The sequence below is a fragment of the Salvelinus sp. IW2-2015 genome, linkage group LG31, assembly GCF_002910315.2.
Source record: "Salvelinus sp. IW2-2015 linkage group LG31, ASM291031v2, whole genome shotgun sequence".
In the NCBI taxonomy this organism is placed as follows: Eukaryota; Metazoa; Chordata; class Actinopteri; order Salmoniformes; family Salmonidae; genus Salvelinus; species Salvelinus sp. IW2-2015.
Window position 1 is genome coordinate 17,794,383 of NC_036870.1, and position 26,031 is coordinate 17,820,413.

The 26,031-nt window shown below is 46.0% G+C and overlaps 2 protein-coding genes across 3 annotated transcripts; one reads left to right on the forward strand and one right to left on the reverse strand.

The window, feature by feature from the left end:
* Positions 1-308: 308 nt before the first annotated feature.
* Positions 309-8,192, forward strand: LOC111956224 (endonuclease/exonuclease/phosphatase family domain-containing protein 1; the record flags this gene model as incomplete). The annotated part of the gene is made up of 5 exons (XM_070436377.1): positions 309-425; positions 6,638-6,766; positions 6,942-7,086; positions 7,245-7,439; positions 7,673-8,192. Coding segments are annotated over 5 exons (774 nt in total), but the record flags the coding sequence as incomplete, so codon positions are not given.
* Positions 8,193-15,087: 6,895 nt separating this feature from the next.
* On the reverse strand, positions 15,088-25,278 carry LOC111956175 (putative tyrosine carboxypeptidase MATCAP2). Of its 2 annotated transcripts, none has more exons than XM_023976625.2 (7): positions 24,958-25,278; positions 22,793-23,553; positions 20,588-20,731; positions 19,812-19,944; positions 19,074-19,379; positions 17,564-17,661; positions 15,088-16,787 (listed from the first exon to the last, which is right to left on the reverse strand). In XM_023976625.2, the coding sequence occupies exons 1-7, from the start codon at positions 24,980-24,982 to the stop codon at positions 16,629-16,631; spliced, it is 1,626 nt and encodes a 541-aa protein (XP_023832393.1). In that variant the 5' UTR covers positions 24,983-25,278; the 3' UTR covers positions 15,088-16,628. The 2 variants fall into 2 exon arrangements, with proteins under 2 accessions (XP_023832393.1, XP_023832394.1); XM_023976626.2 differs by having other exon boundaries at positions 22,793-23,549; positions 24,958-25,277.
* Between the last annotated feature and the right edge of the window lie 753 nt (positions 25,279-26,031).

Below are 26,031 nucleotides of genomic sequence, written 5' to 3' on the forward strand. Positions count from 1 at the left end.
ATTTCAAAAGTATCATTTGACGAGTCATTTCACTTCATACCAAAACGGTGCTAATTTCAAGTTGTTAAATATCTGCTGTGCTATTTAAAAGCAGATTGTAGCGGATAAATAAACGCAGAGACAAAAATAGTGTGTTGACAGTAGTTGTGATACTACTTGCTATGTCCAGTCAGCTGCTGTGTAACATGCCCCCTACATCCATTGCATTGCCCACTGCATAGAAATAGAATGACTGAATGACTACTACACTATTTCTATGGTCTTCTGTCCAGTCTGGTGTTGTGTAATAATACAAAACCCTCTATTGTGTTGCAGTTCTGTGTGGAACTGAACCAGGGCTCGTTGGACAGCGTGAGGAAGTGGAGAGGACCACGGGGGTCTGGAAGAGTACCGTCTCTGAGAAACCCACAGGACTGTCCAACAAGGTAAGGATACTGATGACCTCACTGCACGAAAAACAATTTTCTTCTCTCGTCTTTCTTGCTGCTCTCCCCCTCTCTCTCTCTTTCCGTCTCTCTCCCGCTCTGTTCTTCCACCAGCCCTCTTACAATCTCACGCTCCATCTGAAACAGACCACCCATCTCAATTAGTTCACGAAGCCCAGAAGTAAACAGACATTATTACTGAAAAATGTGCTAACCTTTACGCTCAACAATAACCTCTCTACTAAGGGTCTGTTAACAGTGACCAGATGTAGCACAAAGATCCTTGATCAAATCAAATCAAATCAAATCAAATTTTATTAGTCACATACACATGGTTAGCAGATGTTAATGCGAGTGTAGCGAAATGCTTGTGCTTCTAGTTCCGACAATGCAGTAATAACCAACAGTAATCTAACCTAACAATTCCACGCTACTACCTTACACACACACACAAGTGTGAAGGGATAAAGAATATGTACATAAAGATATATGGATGAGTGGTGGTACAGAACGGCATGGCAGATGCAGTAGATGGTATAGAGTACGGTATATACATATGAGATGAGTACTGTAGGGTATGTAAACATAAAGTGGCATAGTTTAAAGTGGCTAGTGGTACATGTATTGCATAAAGATGGCAAGATGCAGTAGATGATATAGAGTACAGTATATACATATGAGATGGGTAATGTAGGGTATGTAAACATAGTATTAAGTGGCATTGCTTAAAGTGGCTAGTGGTACATTTTTACATAATTTCCATCAATTCCATTTTTAAAGTGGCTGGAGTTGAGTCAGTATGTTGCAGCGGCCGCTAAATGTTAGTGGTGGCTGTTTAACAGTCTGATGGCCTTGAGATAGAAGCTGTTTTTCAGTCTCTCGTCCCTGCTTTGATGCACCTGTACTGACCTCGCCTTCTGGATGATAGCGGGGTGAACAGGCAGTGGCTTGGGTGGTTGTTGTCCTTGATGATCTTTATGGCCTTCCTGTGACACGGGTGGTGTTAGGTGCCTGGAGGCAGGTAGTTTGCCCCGGTGATGCGTTCTGCAGACCTCACTACCCTCTGGAGAGCCTTACGGTTGTGGGCGGAGCAGTTGCCGTACCAGGCGGTGATACAGCCCGACAGGATGCTCTCGATTGTGCATCTGTAGAAGTTTGTGAGTGCTTTTGGTGACAAGCCGAATTTCTTCAGCCTCCTGAGGTTGAAGAGGCGCTGCTGCGCCTTCTTCCAAACGCTGTCTGTGTGGGTGGACCAATTCAGTTTGTCCGTGATGTGTACACCGAGGAACTTAACTTTCCACCTTCTCCACTACTGACCCGTCGATGTGGATAGGGGGGTGCTCCCTCTGCTGTTTCCTGAAGTCCACAATCATCTTCTTTGTTTTGTTGACGTTGAGTATGAGGTTATTTTCCTGACACCACTCCGAGGGCCCTCACCTCCTCCCTGTAGGCCGTCTCGTCGTTGTTGGTGATCAAGCCTACCACTGTAGTGTCATCCGCAAACTTGATGATCGAGTTGGAGGCGTGCATGGCCACGCAGTCGTGGGTGAACAGGGAGTACAGGAGAGGGCTCAGAACGCACCCTTGTGGGGCCAGTGTTTGAGGATCAGCGGGGTGGAGATGTTGTTACCTACCCTCACCACCTGGGCGGGCCCGTCAGGAAGTCCAGGACCCAGTTGCACAGGGCGGGTCGAGACCAGGGTCTCGAGCTTGATGACGAGTTTGGAGGTACTATGGTGTTAAATGCTGAGCTGTAATCGATGAACAGCATTCTCACATGGGTATTCCTCTTGTCCAGATGGGTTAGGGCAGTGTGCAGTGTGGTTGCGATTGCGTCGTCTGTGGACCTATTGGGTCGGTAAGCAAATTGGAGTGGGTCTAGGGTGTCCGGTAGGGTGGAGGTGATATGGTCCTTGACTAGTCTCTCAAGCACTTCATGATGACGGAAGTGAGTGTACGGGGCGATAGTCGTTTAGCTCAGTTACCTTAGCTTTCTTGGGAACAGGAACAATGGTGGCCCTCTTGAAGCATGTGGGAACAGCAGACTGGGATAAGGATTGATTGAATATGTCCGTAAACACACCAGCCAGCTGGTCTGCGCATGCTCTGAGGACGCGGCTGGGAATGCCTCTGGGCCTGCAGCCTTGCGGGGTTAACACGTTTAAATGTTTTACTCACCTCGGCTGCAGTGAAGGAGAGCCCGCAGGTTTTGGTAGGGGGCCGTGTCATGGCACTGTATTGTCCTCAAAGCGGGCAAAAAAGTTGTTTAGCCTGTCTGGGAGCAAGACATCCTGGTCCTCGACGGGGCTGGTTTTTTTTTGTAATCCGTGATGACTGTAGACCCTGCCACATACCTCTTGTGTCTGAGCTGTTGAATTTCGACTCGATTTGATCGAAGGCCTGCTGTAGTGGTCAAAGGTCAGATGGTCTAGTACAGTATGATTTAAAGCTGGTTGATTTAGGGACCCTTAGAGAGGCGCTTTTCCCATAATGTCTGTCCAACCCATAAAGAATCTCTGAGGGCACACACACTCTGTCTTCCAAACACCACAAGGACTAGAAAGCAGTGTTTAACCTCCGAGGAAGCCAGTCTTGAAATTGACCCTTGAAGTAAACTTGAGCTTTATTCTGTGCTCTGTGCCTGATGGCTCCTGTCAAGTAAGATGGATAGTACAGATAATGTGGAGGGGGGTCAGTCAACCATCCCTCCTAGTCCTCCCTCTGACCTCAAGTACTGTCAGCCTCCCAGCCCTGTCCTCCCTCTGACCTCTAGTACTGTCAGCTCCCAGCCTGTCCCCCCCTCTGACCTCTAGTACTGTCAGCCTCCCAGCCCTGTCCCCTCTCTGACCTCTAGTACTGTCAGCATGAAATCCTCCTCTCATAGTCCTGCCACTGTCAGCCTTCCAGCCTCCCTCTGCTAGTCCTGCCACTGTCAGCCTCCCAGCCTCCCTCTCCTAGTCATGCCACTGTCAGCCTTCCAGCCTCCCTCCCTAGTCTGCCACTGCAGCCTTCCAGCCTCCCTCTCCTAGTCCTGCCACTGTCATCCTTCCAGCTCCCTCTCCTAGTCCTGCCACTGTCAGCATTCCAGCCTCCCTCTCCTAGTCCTGCCACTGTCAGCCCCCAGCCTCCTCTCCTAGTCCTGCCACTGTCAGCCCTCCCAGCCCCCTCTCCTATTCTGCCACTGTCAGCCCTCCCAGCCTCCCTCTCCTAGTCTTGCCACTGTCAGCCTTCCTGCCACTGTCAGCCTTCCTGCCACTGTCAGCCTTCCTGCCACTGTCAGCTCCCTCTCCTAGTCCGTTACTGTCAGCCTTCCAGCCCTCCCAGCCTCCCTCTCCTAGCCTTGCCACTGTCAGCTCCTGCCACTGTAGCCTCCCTGCCACTGTCAGCCTCCCTGCCCTAGTCCTGCCACTATCAAGCCTTCCTCTCCTAGTCCTGTTACTGTCAGCCTTCCAGCCCTCTCCAGCCTCCCTCTCCTAGTCTTGCCACTGTCAGCCTCCCTGCCACTGTCAGCCTCCCTCTCCTAGTCCTGTTACTGTCAGCCTTCCAGCCCTCCCAGCCTCCCTCTCCTAGTTTTGCCACTGTCAGCCTCCCTGCCACTGTCAGCCTCCCTGCCACTGTCAGCCTCCCTGCCCTAGTCCTGCCACTATCAAGCCTTCCTCTCCTAGTCCTGTTACTGTCAGCCTTCCAGCCCTCCCAGCCTCCCTCTCCTAGTCCTGTTACTGTCAGCCTTCCATCCCTCCCAGCCTCCTTTCCTAGTCTTGCCACTGTCAGCCTCCCTGCCACTGTCAGCCTCCCTGCCCTAGTCTGCCACTATCAAGCCTTCCCCTCCTAGTCCTGTTACTGTCAGCCTTCCAGCCCTCCCAGCCTCCCTCTCCTAGTCTTGCCACTGTCAGCCTCCCTGCCACTGTCAGCCTCCCTGCCACTGTCAGCCTTCCAGCCTCCCCTCCTAGTCCTGCCACTGTCAGCCTTCAGCCTCCCTCTCCTAGTCCTGCCACTGTCAGCCTCCTAGCCTCCCTCTCTAGTCCTGCACTGTCAGCCTCCTCTCCTAGTCCTGTTACTGTCAGCCTTCCAGCCCTCCCAGCCTCCCTCTCCTAGCCTTGCCATTGTCAGGTTCCCTGCCACTGTCAGCCTCCCTTCCACTGTCAGCCCCCCTCTCCTAGTCCTGCCACTGTCAGCCTTCCTCTCCTAATCCTGTTACTGTCAGCCTTCCAGCCCTCCCAGCCTCCCTCTCCTAGTCTTGCCACTGTCAGCCTCCCTGCCACTGTCAGCCTCCTTGCCACTGTCAGCCTCCTTGCCAACTGTCAGCCTCCTTGCCACTGTCACCTCCTGCCACTGTCAGCCTCCTTCCACCTTCGCCTCCTGCCACTGTCGCCTCCTTGCCACTGTCAGCCTCCTTGCCACTGTCAGCCTCCTTGCCACTGTTCAGCCTCCTTGCCCACTGTCAGCCTCCTTCCACTGTCAGCCTCCTTGCCACTGTCAAGCCTCTCTCTCCTAGTCCTGCCACTGTCAAGCCTCTCTCTCCTAGTCCTGCCACTGTCAAGCCTCTCTCTCCTAGTCCTGCCACTGTCAAGCCTCCCTCCACTGTCAAGCCTCCCTCTCCTAGTCTGCCACTGTCAGCCTTCCTGCCACTGTCAGCCTTCCTGCCACGTAGCCTTCCTGCCACTGTCAGCCTCCCTTCCTAGTCTGCACTGTCAGCCTCCCTGCCACTGTCAGCCTCCCTGCCACTGTCAGCCTCCCTGCCACTGTCAGCCTCCCTGCCCTAGTCCTGCCACTATCAAGCCTTCCTCTCCTAGTCCGTTACTGTCAGCCTTCCAGCCCTCCCAGCCTCCTCTCCTAGTCTTGCCACTGTCAGCCTTCAGCCCTCCCAGCCTCCCTCTCCTAGTCTTGCCACTGTCAGCCTCCCTGCCACTGTCAGCCTCCCTGCCACTGTCAGCCCTCCTCTGCCACTGTCAGCCTCCTTGGCCACTGTCAGCCTCCTTGCCACTGTCAGCCTCCTTGCCACTGTCAGCCTCCTTGCCACTGTCAGCCTCCTTATTGCCACTGTCAGCCTCTTGCCACTGTCAGCCTTCCCTGCCACTGTCAAGCCTCCCTGCCCTAGTCCTGCCACTGTCAAGCCTCTCTCTCCTAGTCCTGCCACTGTCAAGCCTCTCTCCTAGTCCTGCCACTGTCAAGCGCTCTCTCTCCTAGTCCTGCCACTGTCAAGCCTCCCTCTCCTAGTCCTGCCACTGTCAAGGCCCCTGCCACTGTTCAAAGCCTCCCTCTCCTAGTCCTGCCACTGTCAAGCCTCTCTCTCCTAGTCCCATGCCACGTTCAAGCCTCCCTCTCCTAGTCCTGCCACTGTCAAGCCTCCCTCTCCTAGTCCTGCCACTGTCAAGCCTCCCTCTCCTAGTCCTGCCACTGTCAGCGTCTGCAGTTTGTCAAGGAGCCGTATTGTGAAGATGCTCTGGAATGGAGCTATAACTCTTCTGCTGCTGCTCTGACCTGTTCACTATAGAGCAGGATCTCCGTGTACGATTCGATTAGTTTTTATAATGGCTTTTGGTGGTGTGTGTGTGTGTGTGTGTGTGTGTGTGTGTACAATTTGATTCGTTTTTTTTGTGCAAGTGTTTGTGTCTGCTTTCTGCACACGGTTTAGAAAGCTCCATTGAATTAGCAGCAGGAGGATGTAGCCAGTGGGTATCATATCTGTCTGAGGCTCTGCTGCATTGGCCTTGTTCTCTGGCCTTAATTATCTATGACACACGTCTGTCTCTGTCTGTCTCTCTGTCTGTCTCTCTATCTGGCTCGCTGTCTGTGATGCTGACCGTGTCTCACCCTCCTGTTAATCTCCCCCCCCCCATTATCCCAGCACATGATCCCCTCCTGCCCCAGGGGCAGACCCACCAGAACTCAGAGAGGCTTATACTTCCCTAGGTGAGAGATCTCATTTAACTAACAGAGAGGAGAACTGAAGATACAGCCATGCCTTCATCTACTGTATACAGGCCAGACATCCCCAGGCTCTCTATATTTAGAGAGGGCAGATCAGGAAACACTTAGCCCCCCCCCTTCTCCCTAGTGATATAGAGACTGAGCTCAGGCTTTGGGAGTTGACTCCAATTCTGGTTCAAGGGTTTTCTGGAAGTTTGACTAGTCTCCTTTCTTCACTGCTGTCTGTCTGTTGTCCTCTCTCCCATCAACTGCTGTCTGTCTGTTGTCCTCTCTCCCATCAGGGAGTCAGTTATTCTGGGTTCCTGTGGGACAGCTCTTCTGGGATTGACCTGAAAGATGCTTCCGTCCTGGAGAGTCCTGTTGGCAACGGCAATGGGAAACACGCCCGGCCGTATCTTGCCCACTTTTATGTAAGTCAACAGGGAGTGTGTGTGTTTTGTGGGATCTCCCTATGCTGAAATGATGATCATAAAATGACTGTAACAGAACGCATTACTCATTTTATTGCCCCTATCAATACCATTATAACCATATAATGTCCTGCCGGACAGACTAAAATAATGTTAATGGTTAATATGTGACTAGATTGGATCGTCTGAGCTGACGATGGTCAATGTCCACATGAGAGCTCCGGCCGTGTCTGGGGCTGAGGAGTCCAACGTTAGGAACCACCACTCTGAGGAAGTCAAGGCCCACAGACTGACCTCTAGTATCCAGAAGGCACTGAAAGGTCAGTAGCTATAGGTCACCCTATTCTGTCTTTTCAAAACGTATGTCCTCTTTCTCTTCCATTATTCTTACCCTCTTTCTCTTCCTCGGTGGGTTATTGCATTCGGTTATTTGACGTCGCTACATGGCTAATGTCCATCTGTGGTTTCTGTGTGACAGTTCAGAAGGGCCTGGTCGTGTTGGGGGACTTTGGCCTTTCCCCCCAGAGCAGTGAGCTAGACCAGCTGAGGAAGGAGCGGCTGAGCCCCCTGTTGCCCCCCAACATGTTCACCAACATCAGCACCCGCTTCCCCCAGGGCTCCCTCTGTCTGGACAACATCTGGGTCAGCAAGTCACTGAAGAAGATCTACGCAGGTACATCTGTCTGTCTACAGATGTGTGTGTCAGAATATGTAGCATTCATACCGTTCTAGTTATGCCCACTGCAATAAGATACCAATCTAACCATTGGCACATGAATGCTCGATTTGCATGTCTGTTACTGTGATGAGCTTGGCTATGGAGTGATTTGAGTGCCACCAGGAATTTTATCTGAATGTTTAACCTCTGACCTGTATGTATCTACATGTATGTGCTGCCCCCTGCAGGTCACTGCGTGGTGGTGCGGGAGGGCCTGACCAACCCCTGGATACCTGACAACTGGTCGTGGGGCGGGGTGGCGTCCGACCATTGTCCTGTCATGGCCGAGTTCTTTGTGGACGTGGCGCTGAAGGAGCTGAGAAACAGAGTTGCCGTGGTAGAGAGAGGAGAAAGTATGTCGAAACACGAACGGTGACGACCACTCGCGGTCGCCACGGACATACAGATGTGGCGGGAGATTGTGACATCATGACATGTCAAATTGACCTGACTGTGCTCTGGACTGGATCCTGCTTTGGTCTGGTTTTGCAGTGGATCAACGGGTGGATTTACCTGACGAATGTGAATTGAAGCACCGAGATTGCCTTTTTAGTTTCCTTTATCAATGTACAGTAGAGACTATCATGACATTGTTTTGGAGTAAATCATTTAAGAGGTGTGTGTATATATGTATGTTATAGACAGACATGAGTGTGCCAAAAACATTTTTAATATGTATATGAAATAAAAGGAAATGAATAGACATTCCCTTTGTGTCCAGTCGACTGATCTTATATATGAGATCCAACCACCGGAGCCCTAGCTTGTTCAATATGATACAAGCAAACACAACTAATGTGAATTTCACATGATTCTGTTGTACGTGTGCCTGTGACCTACCTAAAGTGGCTGTAGCTTATAGCTTGCACACTGCTGCACAGTAATACTGGTACATTTAAGGTTGGAGCTTAGCTGTTGAAGCCATTTAAAGCTGTTCTATTAAATTGTGTAAGTGGGCACTGTGTGTGTGTGTGTGTTTGGAAGTGAGGAAACGAGGAGAATTGGCATGGAGCCCAGCAACCAATTACTAGCTCCTTTCAACACATTGTCTGACCAGATGAAGATAGCATACAGTATGTGTATGCATACACACACAAACAACTCTGAACTACTGTATACAGTGCCTTCAGAATGTATTCACACCACTTGACTTTTTCTACATTTTGTGCTATGTGGGATTAAAATGGATTTAAATGTAATTTCTTGTCAATTACACAACATACTGTTTTCTTTTTAAATGAAAAATAAAACCATAATATCTTAATTACGTAGGGGGGTTGAACACTTGAGTCAATACATGTTACTCACCTTTGGCAGCGATTACAGCTGTGAGTCTTTCTGGGTAAGTACCTCACAAAATGTTTACAGATGCACCATTGACAGCATCCTGTCGGGCTATATCACTTCCTGGTACGGCGACTGCACCGCCCGCAACTGCAGGGCTCTCCAGAGGGTGGTGCGGTCTGCACAACGCATCACCAGGTGCACTGCCTGCCCTCCAGGACACCCACAGCACCTGATGTCGCAGGAAGGCCAAAAAGATAATCAAGGACATCAACCACCTGAGCCATGGGCTGTTCACCCCGCTATCATCCCGAAGGTGGACCGTACCAGTGCATCAAAGTGGAGACTGAAAAACAGCTATCTTAAATAGCCATCACTAGCTGGCCTCCACCCAGTACCCTGCCCTGAACTTAGTCACTGTCAGTAGCTGGCTACCACCCGGTTACTCAACCCTGCACCTAAGATGCTGCCGCCCTATGTACGTATATAGACATGGAATCACTGGTCACTTTAATAATGTTTACATACTGTTTTACCAATTTCATTTAGTACCAGTCAAAAGTTTGGATACACCTACTCATTCAAGAGTTTTTCTTTATTTTTTACTATTTTCTACGTTGTAGAATAATAGTGAAGACATCCAAACTATGAAATAACACATGGAATCATATAGTAACTAAAGTGTTAAACAAATCAAAATATATTTTAGATTCTACAAAGTAGCCACCCGTTGCCTTGATGACAGCTTTGCATACTCTCTGCATTCTCTCAACCAGCTTCACCTGGAACGCTTTTCCAACAATCTTGAAGGAGTTCCCACATACTTAGTACTTGGCTGATTTTCCTTCAGTCTGCGGTCCAACTCATCCCAAACCATCTCATTTGGGTTGACGTCGGATGATTGTGGAGGCCAGGTCATCTGATGAAGCACCATCACTCTCCTTCATGGTCAAGTAGCCCTTACACAGCCTGGAGGTGTGTTGGGTCATTGTCCTGTTGAAAAACATATGATAGTCCTATTAAGCGCAAACCAGATGGGATGGCGTATCGCTGCAGAATGCTCTGGTAGCCATGCTGGTTAAGTGTGCCTTAAATTCAAAATAAATCACTGACATTGTCACCAGCAAAGCACCATCACACCTCCTCCTCCATCATCCGTTCACCTACTCTGTGTCTCACAGACACGGCGGTTGGAACCAAAAATCTTACATTTGGACTCATCAGACCAAAGGACAGATTTCCACCAGGATAATGTCCATCGCTTATGTTTCTTGGCACAAGCAAGTGTCTTCTTCTTATTGGTGTCATTTAGTAGTGGTTTCTTTGCAGCAATTCGACCATGAAGGTCTGATTCACACAGTCTCCTCTGAACAGTTGATGTTGAGATGTGTCTGTGACTTGAACTTGTGAAGCATTTATTTGGGCTGCAATCTGAGGCTGGTAACTCTAATGAACTAATCCTCTACAGCAGAGGTAACTCTGTGTCTTCCTTTCCTGTGGCGGTCCTCATGAGAGCCAGTTGAGACTGCACTTGAAGAAACTTTCAAAGTTGTTGAAATGTTCCGGATTGACTGACCTTGATGTCTTAAAGTAATGATGGACTGTCGTTTTTCTTTGCTTATTTGAGCTGTTCTTGCCATAATATGGACTTGGTCTTTTACCAAATAAGGCTATCTTCTATATACCACCCCTACCTTGTCACAACGCAACTGATTGGCTCAAATGCATAAAGAAGGAAAGAAATTCCACAAATTAACTTTTAAGAAGGCACACCTGTTAGTTGAAATGCATTCTAGGTGACTACCTCATGAAGCTGGTTGAGAGAATGCCAAGAGTGTGCAAAGCTGTCATCAAGGCAAAGGGTTGCTACTTGGAAGAATCTCAAATATAACATCTCTTTGCTGTAAAAGATGCTGCAAGAAAGTGCTACGCTAAATGAAGCAATCCTCTTGAAAAATAACTACAGTTGAAGTCGGAAATTTACATACACTTATGTTTGAGTCATTAAAACTCATTTTTCAACCACTCCACAAATGTCTTGTTAACAAACTATAGTTTTGGCAAGTTGGTTAGGACATCTACTTTGTGCATTACACAAGTCAGTTTTCCAACAATTGTTTACAGACAGATTATTTCACTTATAATTCACTGTATCATAATTCCAGTGCGTCCGAAGTTTACATACACTAAGTTGACTGTGCCTTTAAACAGCTTGGAAAATTGCAGAAAATGATGTCATGGCTTTAGAAGCTTCTAATTGACATAATTTGAGTCAGTTGGAGGTGTACCTGTGGTTGTATTTCAAGGCCTACCTTCAAACTCAGTGCCTCTTTGCTTGACACCATGGGAAAATCAAAAGTCAGCCAAGACCTCAGGAAAAAAGATTGTAGACCTCCACAGGTCTGGTTCATCCTTGGGAGCAATTTCCAAATGCCTGAAGGTACCACGTTCATCTGTACAAACAATAGTACGCAAGTATAAACACCATGGGACCACGCAGCCGTCATACCGCTCAGGAAGGAGACGCGTTCTGTCTCCTAGAGATGAACATACTTTAGTGCGAAAAGTGCAAATCAATCCCAGAACAACAGCAAAGGACCTTGTGAAGATGCTGGAGGAAACAGGTACAAAAGAGTTAGTCTATTATCCACAGTAAAATGAGTCCTATATCGACATATCCTGAAAGGCCGCTCAGCAAGGAAGAAGCCACTGCCCCAAAACCGGCATAAAAAAGCCAGACTACGGTTGCAACTGCACATGGGGACAAAGATTGTACTTTTTGGAGAAATGTCTTCTGGTCTGATGAAACAAAAATTTAACTGTTTGTTCATAATGACCATCTTTATGTTTGGAGGAAAAGGGGGAGGCTTGCAAGCCGAAGAAAACCATCCCAACCGTGAAGCACGGGGGTGCAGCATCATGTTGTGGGGGTGCTTTGCTGCAGGAGGGTCTGGTGTACTTCACAAAATAGATGGAATTGCAAAGTTGTGGCAAAATGGCTTAAGGACAAACAAAGTCAAGGTATTGGATGGCCATCACAAAGCTCTGACCTCAATCCTATAGAAAATGTGTGAGCAGAACTGAAAAAGTGTGTCGAACAAACCTGACTCAGTTACACCAGCTCTGTCAGTGTGAATGGACACAAATTCACCCAACTTATTGTGGGAAGCTGGTGGAGGCTACCTGAAACGTTTGACCCAAGTTAAACAATTTCAATGCAATGCTACCAAAAACTAATTAAATGTATGTAAACTTCTGACCCACTGGAATGTGATGAAAGAAATAAAAATAATTCAAAAAAAATAAAAAATACATTCTGCCAACATCTCCAAAACATTTGATGAAGTTCGCCTTTTATATTTCTTTAGATATATGCTTGTTTCATTGTAATACCTCAAGGTATACAGCAAATAATAGCGTCATTGTAACCATGGAAGGTGCATTATGGGCGTTATTCAGACGGAATATAATGCTCGTTCACGCGCGCACAGTTTTATAAGCAGGTCTGCGTTATAACGGGAAACGGGTATTTATTGCGTGAGCCAAGTTTCTAAATCTCAACATTTTTTGTGCGTTTGGAGTTTTTTCCAGAAATAGCGCACGCAGATATTTAGTATAAAATGTTATATGAATGAAGGGCCCCTGATGAACTGGGTCTCTATACTCTGCCTCTGCTTCACGTTCACATTACACTCTGCCTCTGTGTCACGTTCACATTACACTCTGCCTCTGGTCACGTTCACATTACACTCTTGCCTCTGTCACGCTGTCACATTACACTCTGCTCTCTGGTCCGTTCACATTACACTCTGCTCTGGTCACGTTCACATTACACTCGCCTCTGGTCACGTTCACATTACACTCTGCCTCTGGTCCGTTCACATTACACTTGCCTCTTGGTCACGTTCACATTACACTCTGCCTACATAGTCATTCACATTATACTCTGCCTCTGTCACGTTCACATTAACTCTGCCCTCGGTCACGTTCAACATTACACTCTGCCTTTCACGTCACATGCTCTGCTTGGTCACGTTCACATTACACTCTGCTCTGGTCACGTTTCATTCAGAACGAAAAACAGGGTAATAACCTCATCCGAGGACAATAAACCTCCTTGAATTGTTATTGTTTTGCAACCAGACGACAATGGTGACATTTAGCAGATCAAAGCTGCTCTGTAAAACCGAGAAAGCACCCGAGGCCACGAGTGACTGTTTTTCATATAAGTGATCTTTTGAACCCGCTGCAGAGTTTGATTTGTTAACTTTATTCATCTTGATCTGAGGGATAGGGATGGAATGTAGCCTCTTAGCAGAGGTTAGAGAAGCGTGCCAGTAACCAGAGGTTAGAGAAGCCGTGCCAGCTAATCCAGCAGGTTAGAGAAGCGTGCCAGTAACCAGAGGTTAGAGAAGCGTGCCAGTAACCAGAGGTTAGAGAAGCGTGCCAGTAACCAGAGGTTTCGAATCCCATGTCTGACTGGCATTATAACACTTCAAAACACACATAAAAAAATACTGTAAACACAATACTGTAATACTGTAGTGTTTTTCTGGAATTTACTGTAGTATTCACTGTAGTCCGCAAAAACACTAGTATTTACTGCGGTATACTGTAGTATATTGTAGTATTTACAATAGTATTTACAATATTTACAGTTAACTATAGGGAAACTACTTTAGTAAAAGAAAACTGTAGCATATACTATAGTAACGAAAGTATTGTTTTTGCGGATTGTAGTATTCTGTATTATTTACAGTAGTGTTTTCAGCCAGGTCACCCTGGATACAAGTCAGAAACGACTTTTATCCATGTCTGAGGACGTTGGGAGATGACATGGAAACCAGCCACTAGGGGCAACAGTGAGCACTATTACCTTCAAGTAGGTCGCGGGCGGCAGCCGGGGCTCCTTTAGCTAACCAGCCCGGACTTGTGTTTGAATGGATAATTCAGATCTTCTGCTCTTTTCTATAATCTGAAGGGAACACAATATATGGTCTATACTTGGCATGTAAGTTTTTCACTTATTGGTGGCTCAAATTACGAGGGAATGGGGAGGGTATTTGCAAATTAAATACCGTAGTATTTACTATAGTTAAACAATTTGAGTGTTTTTGCAGACCTTATTGTACTATTTACTACAGTGTTTTTATTGCAGATAATACTGTAGTATTTACAATATATTACAACATTCTATAGTAAGTCCTACACTTGATCGAGGGATACTATAGTGTGTAGTATAGTATTCTACAGTATACTACAGTTTACGATAGAATTTTATAGTAAGTACTGTAGTATTCTATAGTAAAGTTAAGTATATTTTCATGTGGGCAGACATTGAAGAGTATTCTTTATCAGTCTCCTGAAAAGGTAGACCTGGCATTCCAACCATATGAGTAATGTGAAAATAAGGATTATTAGTCTCTGAGATATCTATTTGGAAGCGTTCACATCCTGAAGATAAGTGTGTCTGGAAAGTGTGGAGTTCTGCTCTGGCGACAGCTGATCTGTTTCAGTTCAGCCAAGTTCTTCTTTCAGTGGCACCTGTCTGAGTGAACTGTACTTGGGGGATGTTACATCCTCTATTTCTATGGTTACGTCACTGTCAGCATCATGTATTGCAGGTTGAGGAAGTTCAGAGATAACCTTTGGTCTGTGATGACATATATACAATCATATCCTCAGTATGACTATGGTTACTATTGCTCAATACTGGCGGTCACATTAGGATTGAATGTGTTCAAAGTAAAATGCTCCTTTTGTAATATTCATGATTCTACTTTCATCATTGACATGATGTTGGGGTTTAAGTTTACGCTTTTTTCCGTTTTTAAGTGATTCTTCACATATCAGTCAAATCATATCTCTCCCTTATGGAGTTGTGGAGAAAGTAGATGTGACGATCCTCTAGTGGTGAAAAATGTGGACAACAGAGGCCTCCCCTCCATCAGCCCACCCACACTTCAGCTGTCACCCCTGTCCTATAAACATCTAACCCACTTCGACCAAACAAGCCTCTAAAACAAAATGTCTCTGTGAAATATTTATGGTTGGCTTCCAAGCCATGTGAAATACACTTCACGCCCTAACAAAATGAAAACTCTTAACTGGAGCAGAGTGGACGCCCAGGATAAGAGGCCCTGTTCTTCTGGGTCGTCTCCGTGTGGACAGAGGCCAATTGTCCAGCTTGTAGGGGCCTTTCAACATGGAGCCCCAATGGAGTCGTTTCACAGTGAAACCTGAGATGAATGAATGGGACAAGGCGACTTCAACATCTCTGGCCCCAGATTAAGAACAGACAGAGACACAAAGCCACGTCTCCAAGGTGATGGATCCGCTTTATTAGGGATTCCCAGGGCTTCAGTGACCATCAGGAGGCATTAAAATACAGTACAATACAATACATAGCGCAATGTCACTTATAAACACTAGTGCTCATCATACAGTTGGATCATACCCAGGGCCATTTGTGGTGAAGTAGCGGCAGCAAACATGCTACCTACATCAGGTCAAAGTTATCCTGGTCCCAGATCAGTTTGTGCTATCCTGCCAACTCCTATGGTCATTGTAAATAACTATTGGCAAGAGAGCACAAACTGATCTAGGACCAGGCTAGTTGAAAGTGTCAATTGAACAATATTTATCAAATATCACAGTGTTCAGTTCTCAAAACAGGTACCAAAAGCCAGAACATCAACAACCTGTTAATCATGTTTGACAAAAAGGAGAAAAACATTACAGTACAATATTACTGTTACACCGTGCCTTTAAAAACACTAGGCCTATTGGTTAGTTTTAAAATGCAGAAAGGAGAGTTCATCAGTGTACGGTTATAAGGTTATCTCTAAGGAAACCGCCAGAAACAAAGCAGTTCAATGCTGGAGAGAAAAGTGCAAATCGTAAGAAAGTGGGTGTTTTGGAGGGATTGCTGCGCGAAGGTAACCTCTTGCAGGATATGTCAACTGGGCACAAATACATATGATTCACAATGCATTTCTATGTTGTCCCAATCCTACTATCTCAGCACTATGCTGCCGTCTTGTGCTTCGTTAGGTTGCCTCTTCCACATGCCTTTCTCCACTGTGACCTGGCACATCATGAGTCAATGTTGTGCTTTTATGATACCAAAGCCGTCTCTCTTCTGTTTGTCTCTCACTGCAGCCCGACCCTGACAAACACACACACTCTCTGGTTCATGGGTCATTACCTGAACATCAACTATAACAACAGCAACCAACCAGTACGGCAAAACTCTGTTTAGAAACATTAGTATAGGAACCCCTTAGTCTTTGGAACAGGAGTTTGAAAAAAGAACTACACTTGGCTTTGGGGTGCAAGAGAGAGATAGAGAGATGGAGAAATGGAGAGAGATGGAGAGAGAAACCCTACATACAATACAGTACGCTGCACAAGTCATGTCACGTCACACAGCTACCATATGTGGTGGAAAGCCAGTTTACAACCAAGAAATGACATCATCATGACATCACATGCAATTTTGCCTGTTGGGGATGGTACTGATGGTGAGAGATGCAGGAATGTCACTGTGAATTATGCCACTGACTTTAATGAGGTTCCGGTAGCTCATTAGCTCGGTGGAGGTAAGGTGTGCTGGAGGGTCAGGGGTCACCTCTTTCTGGGCATGCTCAGATGAGGAGCGTATCGTCACTTCTCATGGGGTACACGGGCCAGAAGGACCCGCACATTCACTTACTCCAACACATACCTCATAACAACCTCTATGCCTTTGTTATATACATAACATTTCAATCCCAAATGGATCTTGGTCAGGTTGCTGTTAACCTGTACAAGCTATGTGTTGGAGTAACTGAGTGAGCAGGCCCTCTACTCCTCCATGTCTCAGATGAGCACCCTGAGCTCCTCGTCAGTCAGCTGGTTGACCTCCATGATCTTCTCCAGCTGTTCAGCGTAGCACGCCGTGTCCTGCAGGAAGTGAGGTATCCTCACATGCTCCATCAGCGCCAGGCCTTTCAGACGATCCACATCCTCGTACGACACCTGGGCAGGCAGGCAGACAGGAACAATCAAGATGGAAATCATGCGAATGTATTTTAGAACAAGCAAAATAAAACAGACAGACAGAAACAATCAAAATGGAATTTGTGCTAATTTAATAAAATAAGGTTTCTATTAAGCAGGGAGTGCCACTGGCCATCCCTCCTCCTGGCAGGCTTTTGTTCCAGCCTTACTCTAACACAACTGGAACTGCCCTGATGAGCAGCTCATTGATGTGTTCGAGCAGGGCAGGAACAAAAGCCTGCATACCAAGTAGCTCTCTAGGAGGGTTGGCCACCTGTGCTATACAGATAAGCCTAGGAGGACAGACAGCAGTAACACTGGAAGCCCATCTGTGTGAAACACATTGTGAGTCATGTGTTCCCTCCCTATGCCTGAAGTCATTCTTCTCAGCAGAATAACATGGTCTGCTCTGCTCTCTCATACAGCTGTAGTTACATAAGCTTATTCAACCTGGCATCTCATTCAATTTCATGTGCAAATAAGCATTGTCGTTATGGTGAAGGAGAGAGGAAGAGAGGAGAATAATATGAAAGCTGTGCAGTCAAACACATCCAACGTATTGCCTTTGTGTCTCCTGTCTGCAGTTTAATGCAAACCCTTTGAAAAATAATCATTATGCACAAAAAGGCATAGGATGCAGACCATAGAATAAGAATTGGTTACCTTGTTAGCCGGTTAGGCAGCCTCCTGATAAACCTACTCTTGCTATGTCTACGGGTTCTAGTCTGACACATTAAACAGACCCCGTTACCCACCTTCCCCAGGGACATGAGCAGCTGGAAGTTAATCCTCTCTCTGTGTCTTAGGATCTTCAGGATGCCGTCCAGGTACACCTGGTCCTTCCTGAAACAACCTGAAATATACAACAAGCCCATCAAGATGACATCAGTACGTTCTGAAACAACCTGAAATATACAACAAGCCCATCAAGATGACATCAGTGTAACGTCAGGTGAATGATGGGTGTAGAGTCAGGCGCAGAGAGAGCAAAAGTTTTACGGGAACAAAACGCTTTAATGTCCACAGTGAAAACAGGAACAGGTACAAAAGGGGTGACGCCAAAACAAAGGTGCAAACACAACCCACAGACCACTGTTTAAAATAAGCTGGACAGCGAAAAACCCACAATCAAATAATCCACTCCCGACGTAACATGAACACACAAAATAAGCCCGCACAAACACTAGCGGGCGAAACTAACCTAAATAGTACACCTCCCAAAACCCCAACAAGAAACAGGTGAAAACAATTAGACAGACATAAACGAAAAGGAAAAAGGGATCGGTGGCAGCTAGTAGACCGGCGACGACGGCCGCCGAGCGCCACCCGAACGGGAAGGGGAGTCACCTTCGGTAGTATTCGTGACAATCAGTACATACTGAAACAGCCCAAGTTCATTACATCATAACTCATAACACCCAAGGCCTGGTAGAAAATGCTGACTCCAGTAGGATAAAAGGACACCTACACCACCCGATGTCACAGGAAGGCCATAAAGATCATCAAGGACAACAACCACCCAAGCCACTGCCTGTTCACCCCGCTATCATCCAGAAGGCGAGGTCAGTACAGGTGCATCAAAGCAGGGGACCGAGAGACTGAAAAACAGCTTCTATCTCAAGGCCATCAGACTGTTAAACAGCCACCACTAACATTTAGCGGCCGCTGCCAACATACTGACTCAACTCCAGCCACTTTAAAAATGGGAATTGATGGAAATTATGTAAAAATGTACCACTAGCCACTTTAACAATGCCACTTAATACAATGTTTACATACCCTACATTACCCATCTCATATGCATATACTGTACTCTATATCATCTACTGCATCTTGCCATCTTTTATGTAATACATGTACCACTAGCCACTTTAAACTATGCCACTTTATGTTACATACCCTACAGTACTCATCTCATATGTATATACCGTACTCTATACCATCTACTGCATCTGCCATGCCGTTCTGTACCACCACTCATTCATATATCTTTATGTACATATTCTTTATCCTTACACTTGTGTGTGTGTGTAAGGTAGTAGTTGTTGGAATTTTAGGTTAGATTACTGTTGGTTATTACTGCATTGTCGGAACTAGAAGCACAAGCATTTCGCTACACTCGCATTAACATCTGCTAACCATGTGTATGTGACTAATAAAATTTGATTTGATTTGATGCTAAAGCTAGAGATAAGTGTGTGCCTGCATGCAGGAATGCCTATGTATGGGCGTGTGAACAAACGTGTGTGTCTGTGTGTTAGTTACCAGGCTGTGCAGTGTCGGTCTGCCCCCTCTTGGCTCGTACACAGTAGTCCCAGCGTGTGTTGGGGTCCTGGACAAAGCGTCCCAGGCTGTGGAACAGCTGAGAGAAGGACATGCGGCTGGCATGGTACACAGTGTAGTAGAGCAAGGCAGCCCTCCACAGGGTAGGGTCCTTACGGAACAGGACAGAGTGGATGCTGGCCAGCCCCTCCTCAGTAGGGTTCAAAGGTCGGAGGTTGTGCTTTTTCCTGCCGACTCCGCTGCTCCACGGCTGCTGGGCGTTGTTGATTCCCCGGAAGTAGTGTGTGCCTGGGGAGAGGGCACAGACACAGGAAATGACCACAGTGGCTATATTGCACCAACAGGGTGAAGAGACCCATTGACAATGTACATGGAAGCTGACCTCATCCTAGAAAAAATAACAGTGCTGCTGAGTACAGCAGAGCAGAGTAGTGGGCCGAGGCAGCACACAGCAAGTTCAGTATTGAGTGGTCCAGTACCATGAGTAATGATTGTGTTAATTTAAATGTGCTGTGGTTGCGGATGTGCTTCTTATGAACCAAGACATGTTTTGAACCTAACACTCCTGATCCATTCTCCGTGATCCAGGAGAAACTGTGTGCATCGAAAGACCCTTGAAAGACATTACTGTGTGGCTGTAATACTGGAAAAACACTGAGATTTGTGCACCTCTTGACAAAACTAAGCATGATAGAGGTATAATGGAGTTATACTACCCACTGATCTCATGTCGTAGCATGCCCTCCAGCCAGTGTTCCCGGGCTGTGGCAATGTTGATGGTCAGAGTAGGCCGGCTGTTCACCACCGTCATGGACGCTCTGGAGAGGAGGTCGTCTGTCACATTGACCACTATCTGACAACAGACAGAGGGAGTGATGTTGAGACTCACTTCATATGGAGCACTATCTGGCAAAGACACCACAGAGAGATATGTAGTTAAGGAATGTGTACCTTAATAAGCGCTACAGTACCAAAGCAGGATATGGGGTTACTATGTGGGGAGGGGACTGTGTGGCGGTTACGTCATATGAGGGAATTGTTCTGATTGGGGTGTGCAGAATGTTAATTATAGTGATTTTTGGGGGGGAGATTTAGGAGGAACATGGCGAACCAGCCCGTCTTGGCAGCCTGGTAGTTTATTCTGGCTGTTTCCTGTATTCTCTATGACCTTCATGGCTCAGAACATGTCAGAGGTTATTATTCATCTATTCAGCAAAAACGACAGGGCCAACAGAGGGGTCAGGAGGATGTGCTAAGGGAAACGGAAACCTTGTACAAGCTGCCTGTCACCGCGGGGATGTCAGCCTTCTCCTGTATCTGTGTGGCTGTTCTTTTATACCCAGGTGTACCTGGGAACTGCTCTCTGGCATAGCCATTAGATGGTTAAAACATAGCTGACCCAGGATCTGTGTTAAGGGGTACCTTCTACCTTTCTCCAGGTAAAAGTTGCCCTTGACCACAGATCTAGGATCAGATTACTCAAGATGCTCTCTCACCTCCCCAATACACCCCTCCTTTTCCATGTACTTCTTGACCAGGTACCAGATCCGGCCTTTGGTGAGCAAGTTGCCCCCTGTGGCCTGCTCAAACTTCTCATAGTTCCCATACTTCTGGAGGGCCAACTCCATGATACGCACCGCCTGTAGGGAGAAACACAATGACATGCCATCAACTAACAGACAACATTATGTTCAAATCTAATGATGGACTGCGGTATTATCTTGGTAAGGATACAGCTACAAAGGCTTGATTCAGTTCCAGTGCAACTTGTGTTCAGATGATATTGAGGAAAATAACAAGAACTTGTCTCATCCTTCAGTTGATTTGTTTGAAGGGATATACTGCATAGAAAACAGCTCCCTATAATTAGGCTATATCAGGGATGGGCAACTTTAATGGGGGTTGGGGACTCCAAAAATCTGAACTCATCATGATGGGCCACAGTTGCCCCCAAGTTTTAGAGTTAATTTTGTGCAATTCCACACATTTTGCCATAGGGTGTAGAGAAAATGAGCAATTTTACAGGTAATTTCCTACAATTCTACACATTTTGCCATAGGGCTTTAATTTGCCCTTGATTACTTCACATTTAGATAGCAGTCCGCTAGAATAACTTAACAATCGACAAATGTTTTGCTGACATGGGCTAATTAAGTGACTATCAGTGACTGACATAACAATAGAAAAACTGTTGATGCACAACCAAATTTTGAATTTGCACCTTGAGCAGGGCCCCGTGGGCTGCCAGTTGTCCATCCCTGAGCTATATAAATAGCTCCCTATTGGGAATAGCACTTGGAGTCATTTTGTAGCCAGGTCGGGGCAGAACAGGTCAGTGCTTTCTCCATTCTCTCTAGTGTGTGTTCAGGGCTGTGGACTAGGCCTAATAGACAGTCCCTACTCTCTACAGGTCATTAGAGATCATCCTCTCTCTCGCCCCAGCACACACGCCACAGAGATCAAGTAGAGACCAGAAATCAAGTCAGTTCTGTGAAATGTACAGTAACTGGAGTTGTTATGCAATACTACAATTACCTGTTCACGTCACATAGAGTAAATCAGTTCCTAAAGTTGGGCAGATAGCCTAATTTGTGTTTCATCGTTTATTTAGGTTTAATAACAGTTCATTCTGATCATGGAGTATCTAACAAAAAAGGTGTCCTTTTCTACATTAAATCTACATCAGTAGAATGAATGGACACACAGTTGTACACACTGGGAGTGTGTAAAACAAGACTGGTGCCAGGAGTGGAAGAAAGAAAACATGATAGCACAAACTGCAATGTCCTCCACAGGATCACTTTACAGTGCATTTCCTGTAGTCTTCACTCAACTAAAGAGGCTGCCATATGTTACTATCAGTATACTAGTGTTACCCAGGTAGTTAGCATGCAACAGAACACCTGAGGGGATGCTACTAAGTTCAAACCGCACTCAAAACACTAGACCAGACTACATACTATTAATTCTACTGAACTATAATTTAGACAGCGGCCTATCTAGTACAATCCTTGTGATTTACAGTAGTACTCGTTACTTTAAAGCATAAACCTCGGGCCTTTTATTGGAAACGTATTTGTCCCTCAATTCATTCTTGTAGCTCCGCTAACTATCTATGTATCATACAAAGATGTGCATTCCTATTCATGTATCCATTAACCTTTACGGTGTCTGATTTCTCTTGTCTTTCTTGTTGGGGTAATCACAACATGACTTTTAACATACTCAACTATTGATCTGTCGGTAGAGTAGCTTGTTGGATATCTGCCCAGAATAAGGGCTAATGTGGATATCCATTTGATACATACTAATGTGGATAGATATTTTCTGCCTCAACCCTACAGCTCAGACTGAGAGAGCACTGGTATCTCTTTCTATCTCCTGACTGGTGTGTTAAGCTGGAGTTTTAAAGCAAGTTTTTCCCAAATAATCCATCCAATCTTGTCTGACGGGATTTGTCTGCTACCTGGTTGCGTGGCTTTCACTGAGTGGCCAGATTTACTTCAGCTCAGTCTACCTCTTGCCTTTGCTGAAAATAGTTGTATAAAACCTGTCTCCCGTTCCTGGCCTTACACTTACCTGTGACAGTAATTGACATGGTATTTCACTCCTCACCTCTCCACTGTGTTAGCTGATGTGTAGGTAGATTTCTGGTTTAAAATGGCCGAAAAGTGCTATTAATAAATTGACATGGGTCTCACCTGTGTCAGAAAGCGGTCGGAGGCGTTGTTGTGGCGAGCCAGCACCAGCGGAGACACGGGGTTGCTGTACTCAAACTGAGGATTGTAGCTGAAGTCCGACTTGAAGAACTTCACCTTCTCCTTCTCCACGTTGGACGGCTTGATGGCAGTGAGGATGCAGAGCTTCTTGACCCCGGCATTCTCCCCTTCCCGCATCACCCCTCCTCTTTGCAGAGAGGGCAGCTTGGTACGGGGTGAGCTGGTGAAGCAGGTTTTCCGGGGCCGGGAGACAGGGCGCGGGGACAGGCACATGGTGCTACCCAGGACCTTGGTGCTGTGGGCTGGCTTGGGCCCGCTGGGGAAGCTCCCTGAGGCGGAGGAGAAGACATGGTGGTGGGAGGAGAGCCTGGTGTCTCCGCAGCCCTGCTGGCCCAACAGTAACAGAGGAGTTACAGACGGACAGTGGTGGCTGTCGTGTGACCTGCAGGTTGTAGAGGCACATCTCACAGTCTTCTTGGGCCTGTGGTACGGGGAGTGCTTGGGGCTCTGTCTCTCCTCCTCCTCGGCCTGCAGGAGTACATTGTAGCTGCTGGTTCCCGTGGTGAAGAGGTCCTTGAGGATGCTGGATGACAGCTTCTCCAGGCACACCTGAGTGGGGCTCACAGGCCGCTTGTCTGGCACCGTGGGGCTCGAGTACTTCTTAGAGATCTCCATCTCTACCGGCACCATCGAGCTAAGGAGGAACTTCTTAGACTGCTCCTTCTCTGGCCAATGGAGCCTTTCTGAAACAACAAGTGATGATGACTGACCGAGGGTTGAGTCAGTAATGCTGACGCAGCAGCTTACTTATTTTAGATTCTCTCACTCACTCGCTGAACAGTACCTACATAGAATAATCCTCTTACAGAACAAGACACAGAGGAGTGTCTTCAGTCTGCAGCCAGTTCAGCTCTAAAGCTGTATGCGTGCGTTGTTCAGAGAAACCTAACAGAAGTTTATTCAATAGCTCAGAAGGTGATATCATCAGTTTGGGTTTGCAGTGCAACACTGACTCAATCAGCCTCGGGCAATAAAGGCTGCTACTATCCTCCTCCCCTTCATACAATCACAGTGCATAGACCTCATATGGACATATCCGACATACTCTGCAGTTACAGCTTTATAGCAATTGTATCAGCAGTCCTTAGTGGGACTAGCAACTATGCTTCATTGATTTCTCTATGCACAAAGCACAGTCAGTTATGATGTAGGCCTAGTCACCTAATTATTCCAATCATGTCTCCAGAGTCTGACAGGGTAGCAGCCCTTGTGCAGAGCCTTGTGTCCTGAGCTCCAGTGGGATGGCTGGATGACCAGGAGCATCATCACACTCCGTATAACCACTCTGTTCAGACAGGAGCGCTGATGTGGAAGTTATGCAACCACTGCACTAACAACACAACCACTTCAGGGCTTCAGCAGATCACATGGCAACAACAGATTTGAAAACAAACCATTCCAGATAACATTGCCAAGCTGAATCATTCCAAAAGATAAGGGAGTCAGTAGCTGGTCACGGAACAAATATATTAAGAATGGATAAATATCCCTTTTGACCATGTCAATGTTTTCTGCTATATTACAGCAACAGGTGTCTTTTGCAGTTCTTCTACAAAATAATTGTCGTGCTGCACTGCAAAAATAGCTTCATTTAGATTTTTGAGGAAGTATAGTACTGACAAGTAATGCAGTACAATAGCTACTGGAAGTTAGAATGCATATTTAGACTTTTATAACAATTTGGCTGTACTTTTATATAGCTATTTATTTGAATGTGTGATTTTATTTAAAGTGACGTTGGGTGTCTTGAAAAGCGCTTAAAATAAAATGCATTATTATTATTAAGCATGTAACTACTTTATGACAGCTTTGTAATTATGTCTAAAAAACATTCCATTACTGATAAGTTAGTGTCAAAACATTTGCAGAATGATAGGAACATGGAGCATATATGCAGCACAACTGTTATAAACCTAATAACGATGACACTTTAAAATCATCATAAAGTATGCTCAGCTACATAACAGTAACCAATAAAGCATTGTATCTGTTTGAAGTTCAGTGTGTTTCTGTTGTTGCTGGCGTTCTGACCAGGTTGGAAATATTCAAGTAAATTCAAGGCATACACAGATAAAGTGCATACATACCAGTGACATTTATTGATTCGAGCATCCTCTGAGACTTTGTTCTGCGGTCAACCTCTTGACAACGTCTTCCAAGCAAAAAACAAGTAACGTTAGCTTGCTATTATAGCTAGCTAACAATTAACGTTAGTTAGCTAACAAGCTTGCCAACTGTCAGTAACCTAACCTAGCTCGCTGGTTAGCGAGATGAAACTGAACAATACTAGCTGGCTATGGTCAATTAACGATAACAACAGCTAACCAGCTAGCAGAGAATGTCCTATTTTGAGCTCCTCGGCATCAGTCGTGTCGCTCTAACGTTAGTTCTGGAGCCGAGACACCAGATACGAGCTGTTTCCATGGTGCCCGGGCAACGTCACACAGAAACACTTGTGCTTCTGTGAGATTGTTATTTTCAGTAAAAATACGAGATACGATTTTTTGTGTCATTATAGTTTATACATAGTTTATACTAATGTATCGCTGAAGGTAGGGCCTTGAATGTCCAGTATACAGCTGAGTAAGCTGTCCCATTGGCTTTGTGTGGTTGAGAGAAAGTACAATAGACAGACACAGACAGACAAACTATTCTGTTCTATTCTAGAGATATAATTAGACAAATTCACAACTTGGTTATTATTATTCAGCTGATCAGATTCAGAGATATTTCTCTACATGTGACATCGGTTCTAAATTGTCTCTATGTACTGTGTGTGTGTGCGTGTGTGTGTGTGTGTGTGTGTAATGTTTACTGTTCATTTCTGATTTAAAATCAAATCAAGTTGTATTAGTCACATGCGCCGAATACAACAGAACCTTCCAGTGAAATGCTTACTTACGAGCCCCTAACCAACAGTGCAGTTAAAAAAATAAAAATAAGGACAAGAGATAAGAGATAAAGAGATCAAAGTAACAAGTAATTAAAGAGCAGCAGTAAAAAATAACAATATATACAGGGGGGTGCCAGTACAGAAGTCAATGTGCCGGGGCACATTGGGGTAGTATGTACATGTAGGTAGAGTATTTAAAGTGACTATGCATAGATGACAACAGAGAGTGGCAGTGGTGTGGAGAGGGGATGGGGGGGCAATGCAAATA